Source organism: Telopea speciosissima, chromosome 3 (assembly GCF_018873765.1).
Source record: "Telopea speciosissima isolate NSW1024214 ecotype Mountain lineage chromosome 3, Tspe_v1, whole genome shotgun sequence".
Taxonomy (NCBI): Eukaryota; Viridiplantae; Streptophyta; class Magnoliopsida; order Proteales; family Proteaceae; genus Telopea; species Telopea speciosissima.
Genome location: NC_057918.1, coordinates 29,137,532 through 29,151,354, shown reverse-complemented (window position 1 = coordinate 29,151,354; position 13,823 = coordinate 29,137,532). Strand labels below are relative to the sequence as shown.

The 13,823-nt window shown below is 40.6% G+C and overlaps 1 protein-coding gene across 1 annotated transcript in view; it reads left to right on the top strand.

Moving 5' to 3' along the window:
• LOC122656978 (midasin) overlaps positions 1-13,823 on the top strand; it is a 184,398-nt gene that overhangs the window by 40,250 nt on the left and 130,325 nt on the right. Inside the window, exons 16-21 of the mRNA XM_043851700.1 lie at positions 69-194; positions 366-2,132; positions 2,858-2,925; positions 3,021-3,216; positions 3,339-3,443; positions 3,537-3,842. Of these exons, the coding sequence (XP_043707635.1) occupies positions 69-194; positions 366-2,132; positions 2,858-2,925; positions 3,021-3,216; positions 3,339-3,443; positions 3,537-3,842 (2,568 nt within the window). The remainder of the gene's footprint in view (positions 1-68; positions 195-365; positions 2,133-2,857; positions 2,926-3,020; positions 3,217-3,338; positions 3,444-3,536; positions 3,843-13,823) is intronic.

Sequence of the window (13,823 nt, the reverse complement as noted above, 5' to 3'; positions counted from 1 at the left end):
GATGACTTTTAGACATGACTATCTATTTCATAAGTTAGCAATTGATTATCATGTTGCTCATGTGGCAGAACTTAAGCCAGCAGAGTGATGTTGCTGATCTATTAGGTGGATTTAAGCCTACTGATGCACGGTTTATTTGCATACCACTTTATAATGAGTTTCTGGGCTTGTTCTCTAGGACCTTTTCTGTAAAGGTATATCTCATTCTAAGAACAAAATTGTATGCTTTATTATAGATCATTTCTTTATAAAATTACTGGTGCTTATTAGGAGGAAAAGCACGTACTGATTTCATGATTGCCTGCTTTCTCCACTATCTTTTGAGTTTCTTTAGTGTCTAATAAATATGGTATGCTGATATTCAGGAAAATGAGGATTATCTTGTGCGACTGGGAAAACTTATTGCCGATAAGAAGTGGAAAAGGCTATTAAATGGATTTCAGAGAGCTCTTATTGTTTTTTTTAAGGACCCAGTCTGTGAAGTGGGAGGATCTGGATGTGGTACAAAGCGGAAGAGACCTTTGGCTGAAGAACTCCCCAAAGATTGGAAGAGTTTCTCTATAAAACTTGACAGTGTTCGCAGGCAGATTGGCGCCTCAACTTGCATGGCTTTCTCATTTGTAGAAGGAGCTTTTGTAACAGCACTTAGAAAGGGCCACTGGATTTTGTTTGATGAAGTGAATTTGGCCCCTCCAGAGATGTTGCAGAGAATTATAGGGGTTCTAGAAGGAGACCAGGGTTCAATTTGTTTGACTGAGAGAGGAGATGTCAACTATATTGACCGCCACCCTGATTTTCGTATATTTGCTTGTATGAATCCTGCAACTGATGCTGGAAAGCGGGACTTACCATATTTTCTGCGGAATAGGTTCACAGAATATTTTGTTGATGATGTGTTGGATGATGAAGATTTATGTCTCTTTGTTAATCAATTTATGGATGAGCACCGTCCTAATAGAGAACTAGTCAATAAAGTCGTACAATTTTATAAAGCAGCCAAGAAAGAATCTCAAGAGAGGCTGCAGGATGGGGCCAATCAGAAGCCCCAGTATAGTTTGAGGTCTCTTTACCGCGCACTAGAATATACAAAGAAGGCGGAAAAGAACTTTGGATTCCGAAAGGCACTTTATGATGGATTTTGTATGTTTTTTCTTACAATGCTGGATGGACCTAGTGCCAAACTTATGAACAGTATGTTATTGTCATATTTATTAGGGGGGGATCTGCCCCCAAATGTTCCCTTTGATGGTTACCTTGTCAACAGAGGGAACCTCAGGTCTGATGCTTTCTCAGAGAACTATATTTTGACGAGAAGTGTGAAGGAGCATCTTATGAACCTTGCACGTGCTGTTTTGATTAAAAGATACCCCGTTCTATTACAGGGGCCCACTTCTAGTGGGAAGACTAGCCTCGTCCAGTATCTCTGTGCTATTACTGGTCATGAATTTGTACGCATAAATAATCATGAGCACACTGATCTCCAGGAGTACTTAGGTTCCTACATAACTGATAATTATGGCAAGCTTGTGTTTCAAGAAGGTGTTTTGGTTAAGGCTGTTCGCAATGGATACTGTATTGTTCTGGATGAACTTAACCTGGCACCATCAGATGTGCTGGAAGCACTAAACCGGTTATTAGATGATAACAGGGAGCTTTTTGTACCAGAACTCCAGGAAACAGTTACTGCACATCCTGATTTTATGCTTTTTGCCACACAAAACCCTCCAACTTTTTATGGTGGGCGTAAAATGCTTTCTAGAGCATTTCGTAACCGTTTTGTAGAGATTCATGTTGATGAAATTCCGGAAAATGAGTTAGGTACAATACTGGAAAAGAGGTGCAAAATCCCTGAGAGCTATGCTAAACAAATGATTGATGTAATGAAGGATTTGCAGGTGCATAGACAGAGCAGCAAAATTTTTGCTGGAAAACATGGTTTCATAACCCCACGTGATTTGTTTCGATGGGCTGATCGTTTCCGGACATTTGGGAATTCCCATAAAGATTTGGCAGAAGATGGCTATTTTCTTTTGGCTGAAAGGTTACGTGATGAAAATGAGAAGAAAGTTGTTGAAGAGATTTTGAAGAGGCATGTTTCAAATGAACTTGTTAAAGATGACTTGTACATGCAGGTCAGTTGCTTCTGCCACCCAACTTTTCTTAGTTGTGTATTTTCACTTTGTCATGGTGCTTAATGAGATGAATTAAAATTTTTTTCCCATCATGGCTGGATCTGGAATGATTTCAGTGATTTTAGCGTAAGTTGGTGTGATTTATGAAGATTTTTTTTTGGGTAAAAATTTTTTAAGAGTCAGTTTTGTATGACTTCAGCCTATTTGATTCAAATTTGTTGAAATACATCTCTTCTTTATTAGTATTTGTGTATGGGCTAGAAAATTGTCTTGAGTCTCTTGACATGAAGTTACATCACTTTTAATATTATTAAGTTAGTTCAATTTGTTCTTTTCAGTTTTTTACATTGGATGTGCACACACACACACAAAAGAGAAATTTGTAGCAATATTACTATTTATTTTGTGGCATGTCTTTGATTTCTCCTGTGTGGATTCAACAAAGTGGCAGAGTTGTCTTTGATATTTGCAGCATTTGCTTTATGTGTGTTGTTTATGGATGGTATCACTTTATCTGTTTAATGAATCAAATATACACGTGTTGGATTACTTGGTCCTTGCTTGGTAATTTTCGTACTTTGATCTGGCTGGAAAAATGTTTTCTCTTGTTATACATGGAATGCCATGGAAACTTGTCTTCTGATTTTTTTTTGGAAAGTTAGACAGGAAATTATATATCCAGATTTGCTAGGCAGATATTCTTAATTTTGTCACTTTTATTTCAGGAGCCAGCTGGTGGCCACACTGTGTTGGACTTCTGCAAGTACTCTGGTGTATCAGAAAATCTGGGAAAGTATGTGTGTGATTAACTTTTTTTTTTCGGTTTTATTTGTTTGTAGCTTGTGGTTACTAATAAGCACCTTACACTAATAAATATGATCCTTGCAGTATTGTTTGGACTAAAAGTATGTGGAGGCTATATTTTCTTCTTGAGCGTTGCTACAAAATGCGTGAACCAGTCCTTCTTGTTGGTGAGACTGGTGGTGGGAAGACCACTGTTTGCCAGCTACTTAGCATTATTTTGGGGTCAAAATTGCATATTTTGAATTGCCATCAGTACACAGAAACATCAGATTTTCTCGGGGTGAGTTTATAACTCTATATATGTCCGAGTTTTTAATGGATTCTGTCTAGTACTTGGAATTTTATGTTTTTAATGACATCAACAGCTGGTAGATGTTAATGTAATGGTAATGACATTCTCAGGGGTTCTATCCTGTACGGGAGAGGTCAAGATTAACTGAAGAATTCAAGCATCTCGTTGATCAGCTGTTTCTGTCAAAGACATTTCTGCACTTTCCCAGAGATATTGTATGTTTATTCCTGTCAACGTTTGATATAACTGCGATGTTTATTCTATGTGGTTACTACGGCTACTAAACCCATCCATTTCTCTGGCTGCAGAAAATATCTTCTGATATAAGTCAAGCTTCTTCAACGCTTGATCAGCTTTCTGTGATTATAAATAGCTACAGACAAGGTCTTGTCTTTCATCCAGATGTCACCCCAAGTGATCTTGATACATTAGAGAAAGTGAAACTGGCCCTAGTTGAGCTTCACCAGAAGTGGCAGACCATATTTACATGGCAAGATGGGCCTCTTGTACAAGCAATGAAAGATGGAAATCTGTTTCTTGTGGATGAGATCTCCTTAGCTGATGATAGTGTTCTTGAAAGATTAAACAGTGTATTGGAATCTGAAAGAAAATTGGTGCGTCAGATTTCTTTTTTGATATTTAGTATTTTCAATATTCAGCTAGGATTTCCCTTCCAACGGGTATGAGTTTTCTATGTTGATACTTGCATAATATATATAATTATATGTGGAAGGGATTTGTGCACTGAAGATTCCGTCCCATGATCCCATCAATGATTTGTAAAATAAGAGGGGGGGGGGTTGGGTATATTCTGATGGGGCTTTTGTCCCCATCCAATGGTTTTGTGCACAACCGTGCACCATATATGGCAGTGCACAAAGTGTTCTGCCTAATTATATATACAAAAAATATATATAATACCATAGTTGTCACGTCGTCACGGCGATCCAAGTCGGTGGAGGGGTGTCTAATCGATATATTGACATATTGCCATGGCGATCATGTCGACCATGGTTTATTTTTTATTTTCTCTATTTTTAATGTCATTTAGTATGCTATAATATATACCCTATAACATCAAAAACAAGCATGAAAGTGTACTACTAATCTACTATGGTTTAATTCATGGAAGTGTAATATCCATTAGTGTATATGAATTATGAAACCATAGATTAGCCTATCAAATAATTAATAGCAATAATCTTGCTGATGATAAAATTGAAAACAAAAAAACAATTTAAAAGAACATAATTTATATTGACTTATTGAGTGAAATCAGTGAATACTAGTAATAAACCCCATCTAAAGATTGTATTTCTAAGTAAATAGTTCACTGATTTCAGAAATTAGAACTTCGAAGGGGAAAGAAGAGACAGTAAAACAGGTACTGTATTCTGGTTTCGACGAAACCAGAAAACAGAGCAATTACTTGCAAGGAAACCAGAAAACAGAGCAGGTACTATCTCTCTCTATGTGTATGTGGTGACTGGTGAACACCGTGAGGTGTGAACTACTGAGTCAGTGACTTTAATAAATTCCTTCCCCCATCTCTGTCTCTCGACTCTCTCCCTCTGTCTCTGAGTTTGTGTGTGTGTGGCTATGTGCAAGGGAAGAAGAAAGAAAGAAACCCCCACCCCCTTTCTCTGTCACTGTGTGCAAGGCTGCAAGACAAGAAGAACAAAAAAGAAGGAAAAAAAACCTCTGTGACTGAGTGACACTGGCTGTAATAACTAAATAACTAATAAGTAATAAATCCCTCCCCCCTCTCTGTCTCTTGACTCTCTCCCTCTGTCTCTGTGTGTGTGTGGTTGTGTGCAAGGGAAGAAGAAAGAAATATAAAAACTGAAGATTAATAGTGAATACCTGAATATTACACTAAGTTACTTATTAAAAAAAAAAAGGAGAAGAAGAGTCGCTGGAAGTGAAGAAGACGAAGAAGTGAGAAGAACAACTGAACTGAATTTTTTTCTGTGTGTCTCTCGCTGGAGTCACTGGCTCAATGCGTGTGTGTGTGTGTGAGTGAGTGAGTGAGAAGAAGAAGTGAAGGCGAGAGTTGCTGGAGGACTGGGAGGAGAAGAAGAAGATGAAGTGATGAACCAAATAACAAATAAATAAACAAATACCTACCTGTAAGCTGTAACCTGCTTGAAGAAGTTTCCGCCTGCCGAAGCTGGGACTGGGAGTGTCGCCGGAGCCATAGAAGGAGGCCAAGAGCCCTGGAGTCGCTGGTCGCTGGAGGGGTTCGAAGAAATCTCCCGACTCTCTCGGTCTCTCCTCTGTCAATTTCTATTTCTCACAAGGTAGGAGTTAGGGTAAGTCAAATAGTCAAAGTCTTTTTTTACTAATGTTTTTTATATTTTTTATGTTAATGTGTATTGCAGGTGTAACTTGAAAAGTTACACCTCCAATACACATTAAGGAAAAGGCATTTAAGCTCTTAATGGTTTAAAAAATAAAAATTTCAAAAACTTATGTTTTATGCATTAAAACAGGAATATCGGGCGATATGGACATCTATCATGGTATGGCGTCCATGGCGACGCCATGGACTCAATGTCGGTTGATATATGTACATCTACCATATCGTTGGTCAATATGTACCTCTTCCCACCGCCAGGACGCCATGGCGGCACCATGACAACTATGTATAATACACAACTAGGGCACCTAGGTGGGCCCCTGTCACCTAGGAACCTAGGTGTTACTCCACCGCCTTGGGTCGCCTTGTCACCTAGGAACCTAGGTGTTATTTGATCTGAAATGTTTTATGTTTATCTCTCTCTCTCTCTTGCTCCTATTATATTCTGTTAGGTTTTTTGCAAGACAGAAGCCGCCATTGTGCTTGGCAGTGGCCAAACTAAGAGCTATCTCTCTCTGCTCCGTGTAAGCTTGAGCGGATCTTTTGAGGGTTGATTTGTTCTCTGGGGCACTCATCAGAGAAGAGAAGCCCTGGTATTCTTCTCCCACTAGCAGATAGCAATCTTTAATCATCTTCGACTTTCTTCCTCTTTACCAGCCTCCCCCGAAATGAAATACAAGGGGACAAAACCTATGAGAGAAAAACTGAAACTACCTAATGAGATGGAGGAGGCAGTGTGCTCAACTAGTTTATAGGCTCAAGCATTAGCGTGAGGAATTGCATAATTGAGGTAATCATCCATTTAAGCAACTCCCGGAAGTTAGAGATTTGAGTGTTGGAGGTTGAGGTTGCACAAATGGTGGCCTCATCTAATGGATGGCTAGAATACTAGTCCCAAATAACCCACAAAACCAAATACTAACAAAGGACAAAATTAGAAAGTTAGGGTTTCAACCAAACCAACCATGAGAATGTAACCAAACTTGGATCGATTGATGCTTGTATGGAGGAGTACTGCTGAAAGTTTCAATTGATTCTGATGGTTGAGTTGGAAGATATGACAGCAACACCAAATTTTTTTTTTTGGTGAATAAAAAATATATTACCAAAGCCCCGGGGGGGGCGAGAGGGAAAAAAGGGAGGGAGGGGAATATACAACATAGAGAAATCAAGTCTCGAAGTTTGCAGGCCAAACCAGCAGCCACCAGCTGGGGCTCAAGTTTGGATCCAGTGTAGCCCTTGGTTGTGAGATTCAATCCTCCAAACCTCTGCTAGAACAGAGTACAGGTTGCAGAGAAATCAAGGCTCGAAGTTTGCAGGAGAAACTGGGCTGAAACTGCAGATCCGTAGGTGTTCTAGAGCCTCCTCGGGTTGTATAACAGCAGAAACTAATAAGAACTTGACAGAGGCTTGATTCAGCTCTGCAATTATACTCCTACAGTGATTAATTGCAGTCACAGAAAACAGCACAGCAGTGTTGATCTAGTAGGGAAAGGAGGAGGAGAAAGGGGGTAGGGGATGGGCTTTCTCAGGCCTGGGTCTCTAACCCACAGCTATCCCAGCTGTTGAACAGGGGTTGTACCCTCATTATCGAGTGCAGTAATGCCTCAAAACGTCATTCATTAATTCTGTGTCAATCAGTTACAATAGCTGCCTTATATAGACTGAGGCTCGGCTACAGAAATAGAAAGTGGAACCTAGCAACAGTTTGGAAAATAGAAACTAATGAAAATAGTAATTAATGGAAATAGAAACTAAATGAAATTAATTCTGTGTCAATCGGTTACAATAGCCGCCTTTATATAGACTGAGGTTGGGCTACAGAAATAGAAAGTAAAACCTAGCAACAGTTTCGAAAATAGACACTAATGAAAATAGTAACTAATGAAATTAGAAATTAATAAAGGCTTATAAGTCATAACTCAGCCTTCTAAACATGCAAAGATAACCAAATTAGAAACTAAACTATGACAGCATTTGGATAAAATCTTCCTACACTTGATGGGCCCACAAGATCTTCTAAAAATCAATCCCAAACATGGCAAGTTTTGGCTTTGACACTGTCCACGTGAACAGTATTTTAGTCTTCAACTTGGGTCTTCTAGAAGGATTCCCATCATGGCAATATAGGCTATGACACTATTCACGTGAACCGTAATTGCAGACTCTTTTCTTCTTCATGCTTCGATCTACATCAACTCTCCTCTTCTCAAAATTCAGCCTTGAATTTTGAGAAGAGTAGGACTGATCTTTGTGTTGTGCACATCTGTCTGCAGCCCGTAGCAAAACTAAGGTAGTTTTTTGAAGATACAAATGTAGTCCAGAAGATGTGGAGTTCATTCTTCAGTGTGCTTTGGTGGGATAACAAATTCCTCATGGTCATCATCGTCAGACGTATCCATGGGATCATCCGTATATGTGTCCGGAACCATTTCTGATTCAGACTTGGACTCTTCCTATAAAGGTGCTACAGGATATGGGATGACAATCTAGGATAGAGAAGCAATTATGGTTCCTCTTGTCTTATATTATACTTATTAGTTATGCTATTGCCTCTTAAGATAAATTATATTACACTTACATATGTATTACTTAATCTCTTCCTATTTTTTGGGAAATTAGTTTACACGTTTGTGATATTTTTTTTTTTGCTGACTAAATAATTCGTTACCAAAAGGGAAAGAAGATACAAAGAGCCCCTAAAAAGGGGAAGAAGAAAAAACAAAAGAACTAATAATACAAACAAAGTAAAACCCAATCCTCTGGGGGAAGTGGCATAGGGCTGCAGAAGAAAGAGAGGCTGTCACCAAGAAACAATAATATGCTTGTTCCTTGGGAATCAACACAACGAGAGGTGACCATAGATAACTTGCTTTTGACTTCAAAAGAGATGGGAGTCCCAAATCTGTGGGAAAGATCTGGAACTGGAGGACCATTTCCTGGGATTGCGCCCCATCCATATATGGTTAATAGAGACACTAACGGCTAGCGTACCCACCACATCATAGGGAGAGTTACCTGCAAAGGACATACACCCAAATACATATTCTTGCAAAGGGAAGAATTCTTTGTCTCCTTGGCCAGCATTTTGCTAGAATCCATAAATTTGGAAAAGGGGTAAGCAGATATAGATGGTCCACGTCTTCTATAGTATTCCAACAAAAGCAACATGAAGGAGAGATTGGAATCTGATTATGAGGGAGAAAAGAGTACACTGGGAGTCTGTTGGAGTGGGCCTGACAAACAGTGAAATAATGACGAAGTATCTCACTCTTGAACCAAACAATCTTGCTCCAAGGGGACAATGGGCCTCGAGATCTGATGTAGTCCCAAGCCGCTTTAGAGCTGAAAAGGCCTGAAGAAGATGCAAACCAAACAACATTGTCTCCCCTACCGTGAGATCTCCTAGCAATGTAGGGCCAAGCATGCCACATATCTCATAACAAGGGAGAGGAAGAACTGAAGAAGGCTCGGGGGGGGGGGTATTGCCCTTACTAATATCTGCAACCATAGACTGCTTAGAAAGGACCGAACTGTATATGGTCCTAGCACTGAGTGAAGCAGAATGGCCATAGTCCCATATGGTGCTAATGATCAAGCCAAAGAAAGGTGGAGGCACCATCATCAATTTGGCAGCTAATGGACCGAGAGAAATAAACCTGAGCTTCCGAATCTTGCTTCCATACCCAGAAAGCATCAGAGATGGAAGGAGCAGTGCAAATAGAATTATTCCGAAGAACAGAGAAGATCCAATTGACCCAAATGCTTTCCTTTTTAGTCACAAGCTTCCAGATCAGCTTGAGAGTACTGGCTGTATAAACCTCTTCGATTCTTCGCAAGTCCAGACCTCCTTCATCCTTGGGAAGATAGACAACAAACCCAATTGGTAGGATGAAGGAATTTAGAGGGATTAGATCCTTTTCACAGGAAGGCAAACATAGGGGACTCCAACTCCTTGATGCTGGGTTGAGGCAACCCAAAGATACCAAGCCAAAGATGTAATAAGACTGAAGGACATATTTGATAAATTCCAAGTGGTTGGTGTAAGTGGGAAGCTTGCTCTTCCCAAAGCTGGAGCTTCTTACGATTAAGATCTAACATAGGAGTGCACCGATAAGCTGTTTACCTGGCCAGAATCAAAGGCAAGCCCAAGTACTTGATCAGAAGATGGCTGATGGATAATATTGTCTTCTCAATCAGAGTAACTTTGAGAACATAAGAAACCCCAACCAAGAAAAGAGAGATTTGGAGTGGTTGATTCGAAGGCCCGACAACTCCTCAAAACGCTGTAAACAAGACATAATGGTCTCAAGAGATACAATATGTGCTTTGAATTAGATCATGGGATCATTTACAAAGGCCAGGTGGGAGAACTTAAAAGCCTTGTACTTTGGATTGGGAGAGATAAGTTCCTGGTCCATACAACACCATATGCTTCTAGATAGGACTTCAAGGGTGAAAAGTAATGGAGGCAAAGGATAGCCTTGTCAAATTCTCATAGAGCAGGCAAAGAAACCAGATAGACTACCATTGACAAGCATTGAGAAGCATGGAGAGGAGATGCAATGATGGATCCAATTGACAAATGCTGGAGGGAAGGCCATCTTGAGCAAGACTTTAGAAATGAAGTCTCACCTTAAGGAGTCAAAGGCTTTGTGGATGTCGATCTTCATTAGTGTGGCATGGAAATGAGATATTCTATCAAAGCTCCTGAAATCTCCCCTATTCCCAAATGTAAAGCCCCCAAGCTCATTGACCTTGCTTTAGCCGATGACCTTATGATCTTCTTAAAGGCTAACCCCTCCTCTATCTCCACCATCATGTCCGCTTACACCTTTTTGAGAGCCTCTCTGGTCTTTACATTAGCCTCCTTAAATCCCACCTCCTCCTCTCTAGTGTCTCTAAAGCGGAGATGGCTACTCTCTTTGGTTTGAAGGGTTTCTCCATTGGTCATGTTGCTGTCAAGTACCTGTGGTTTCCCTTGATTCCTGCCAGGCTGACTAGTCATCCTTGTACCCCGATGCTTGACCTGATTCGTAAAAGGCTCCAAATTTGGAAGCTCAAACTTCTCTCTTATGTTGGGAGGATAGAGCTGATTAAATATGTTCTGTAAGCCTCCTACATCTATTTGTGTGGTATCTTCGGGGTGCTTCAATCCGCCATCAAAGCCCTAGAATCTTTAATGTGTGGTATCTTCGGGGTGCTTCAATCCGCCATCAAAGCCCTAGAATCTTTAATGTGTGATTTCCTCTGTATTCCTCCATCCTCTTAGCTGGACTGTCACTTGCCTTACCAAAGTTGAGGGAGGCCTTGGTTTAAGAAGGATCAAGGATTTTAACATTACGGGTATCTTCAAATTTATTTGGAAAATCACATCCAAACATGATAGTATTTGGGTCAGTTGGGTATGTTAGAGCCCCCTCAAAAAGGATTCTCAGTGTACTGTCTCCCAGTCCTCAGACTTGGTGCAAAATCTTCCTTCTTAGATCCATTTCTCTTAGGGCCATCATGTCTAGGATTGCTGAAGGGGCCTCTACTTCCCTCTGGCTAGATCATTGGCACCCCCTATGGGCGTTATCTTTTCCGTTGTTGGTTTGAGGGTGGTTAACTCCTTCGAAATTCCTAAGCACTCCTTTGTTGCCTCCATCATCTCCCATGATACTTGGTTTGTTCCTCACCCCTCTCCCTGCCCTTTCCTAGGTTTTGGCCTCCTTCCCCGTCCCGGCTACCCCTGCCTACTTACCCGTTTCTGTTTCCTGGCTCCCCTCATCTAATGGCCTATTTTTCTCCTTCTCAGCTTGGGACTTTGTTAAAATTCATGCCCCTATCATCCTTTGGCATAAGCTAGTCTAGTTTACAGGTCATACACTCATACCCTTCACAGTTTCGAGAGCCCTTACTTACTATAACACTACCTTCCCCACCTAGTCTTTCCTCTTCCATAGACAGATGCCTGTTTCCCCCTCTTGTGTTCTGTGGTGGAATGGTCTGGAGGACATTGATCACCTTTTCTTCTCTTGCCCCTTCACAGCCTCAGTTTGGAAAAAGACCTTGGATAGCTGCTGGTCTGGTCATAGAAGAATCCTCCCCTTCTTAAGGGAGTGGCTTTGGATGGACATGACCTTCTCAGGTAGCTCTATTTGTGATACTGCATGCAAGCTTGTGTTTGGTGCCACCATCTCTCATATCTGGATGGAGCGGAATCTGCAAATATGGACATCCAACTCACGTTCTTTTGAGTTTTGACTTGATTTGGAAGGCCGTCTTCTTTGATGTTAGCTTTAAGCTTCACTGGTTGCCTCATTGTTCTGTTGTTGACTCCCTAAGGAACAGGCGTATTGTTATCTCCTGGGTTTTACCTACTTTTCTGATCCGTCCTCCTGTTCCTCCCTTTTAGGGCCAGGTGCTGTATATAGCCCCCCTTCCTTTCTCCTCCTGTGTATTCTCCCCCCTTCTTTTCCCTCCCCATTTTGGGGTTTTGATAATGAATTATATACTCACCCAAAAAAAGAAAAATCTCATTGTAGAGAAGGATATTATCTGAGATACTCCTATCAGCGATGAAAGCTGATTGATTGTCATTGACAAGAGAGTCAACAACCTCATCAAAAAAAAACTTACGCATGTTGGCAAGTGGATGCTTGTGAAATTAATTGGATTGGATTATGATGTTTGCAGATCTGATCCAAAGATTAATCCTACCACCTATAATTGGATCGGCTCTAATTGAAATGGATCAGTAACTTATTGATCATAATCAAATCTGATTCTGAATCTAATTCAGTGACAGGCCTATTGGGAAGTGGGAACATGCCTGATGCCTGAGTAGCCTATTTACTGAGCAGTTGAGCAAGGCAAAGCCTAGACCAGCCTGTGTATTTGTTGGCTGGATTTTTATGAGTTAGTGTGAGGGTTTGATGAGTTAGATGGGCACATGAAATTTTTTTGACATCCCTAGAGTAATTTCAGTAGGTTACATGATGACTGATTGTTGATGGAGATGGTTCTGCCTATGCAGTGGTGTCAGGCGTGAGTGATGGTTGATGGAGATGGTTCTGCGGCTTCTGCCTATGCAGTGGATGTCAGGCTGAAATATTGGTGTTGAAAAGACGAGGAAAGGCAAAAATGGCTTTGGTTGAAGTTTTCAAAAAAAGGATGCAAATGCTTATTATTTAACAATAGTTATGTCTTGGAACACAGTTGAAGTCTTTTGACATTGAGGACATCTTTTTTTTTTTTGGGGGGGGGGGGTTGATGCAGCTCCAAGTAGGAAGACGAAGAAGAAGCCCTGAACTTAGGGCTTGATTAGGGGGCCATAGATTAGGATTATTATTTTCCATAGTTTATTTTCCTGTTTTTATATTGAACCGGCTTAGAATTGGTTGCACCCAATTGGTTCAATTGGTCTCATTTAAGTGAAGTGTTCCTATTGGTTAGTAGGTCCTTAAATCCTATTGGCTAGTATGGAATCTTCTTTAAAGTAGTTGTTTTAAGTTAGATGTCTTTTAACTTAAGTTAGTAGGATTAAATAGGTTTTTTACTGTTTTAAGTCATTAGTTTTAGTTTTAATTCCTTCCCTTCCACGATTTTGTGGAGGAGAGGTCTTTAAATTGTATTAGGATTTGGCATAAAGCCATATTATAAATAAAGTAAATCGTGGAGGGCTCCCCCACACTGAATTTGAATAAAAAAAGTCTGTTTTGCTGCTGTCGGCTGTTGCTGCTGCTGTTGCTGCTCCTTTGTGAGTGATATCCTTGTGGATCTCAAGGTGGATATGGTGGATGGATTCCTGCGACTCCTTGCATCGAGAAGATCGGGAGGTTCCTTCAATTTTCAAGCTACTGCCGGTGGATTCCTACTGTAAGTTTGAAGGTTAATTTTCTGTTTCATCCATTGTTCTTCCCTCATTCGATCCCTCTTATTTTTTGTTTGAATCCCATAAACCCTAATTCATCTAGAGCCTGTCCAGCTTCAGTCCTCCATTAGAATTCCTTCAAAATTGTACCTTAGCCTCTCCTGAGTTCTGAATGCCCCCTACATTCGATCCAAACTGCTGCCCCCATCCTTAGTTCAAAACCCTAAAATCCCCTCATCCCCCATAAACCCAAAAAACCCTAAATTCCTGTTTAGGCATAGCCAGCCATGAGAAACCCCCCTGCTGCAACCGAACCTTCCCCCTAGCTCCTCTAATACTCGACCAAAAGCCCTACTTCAATCTCCAACTACAAACCCTAGA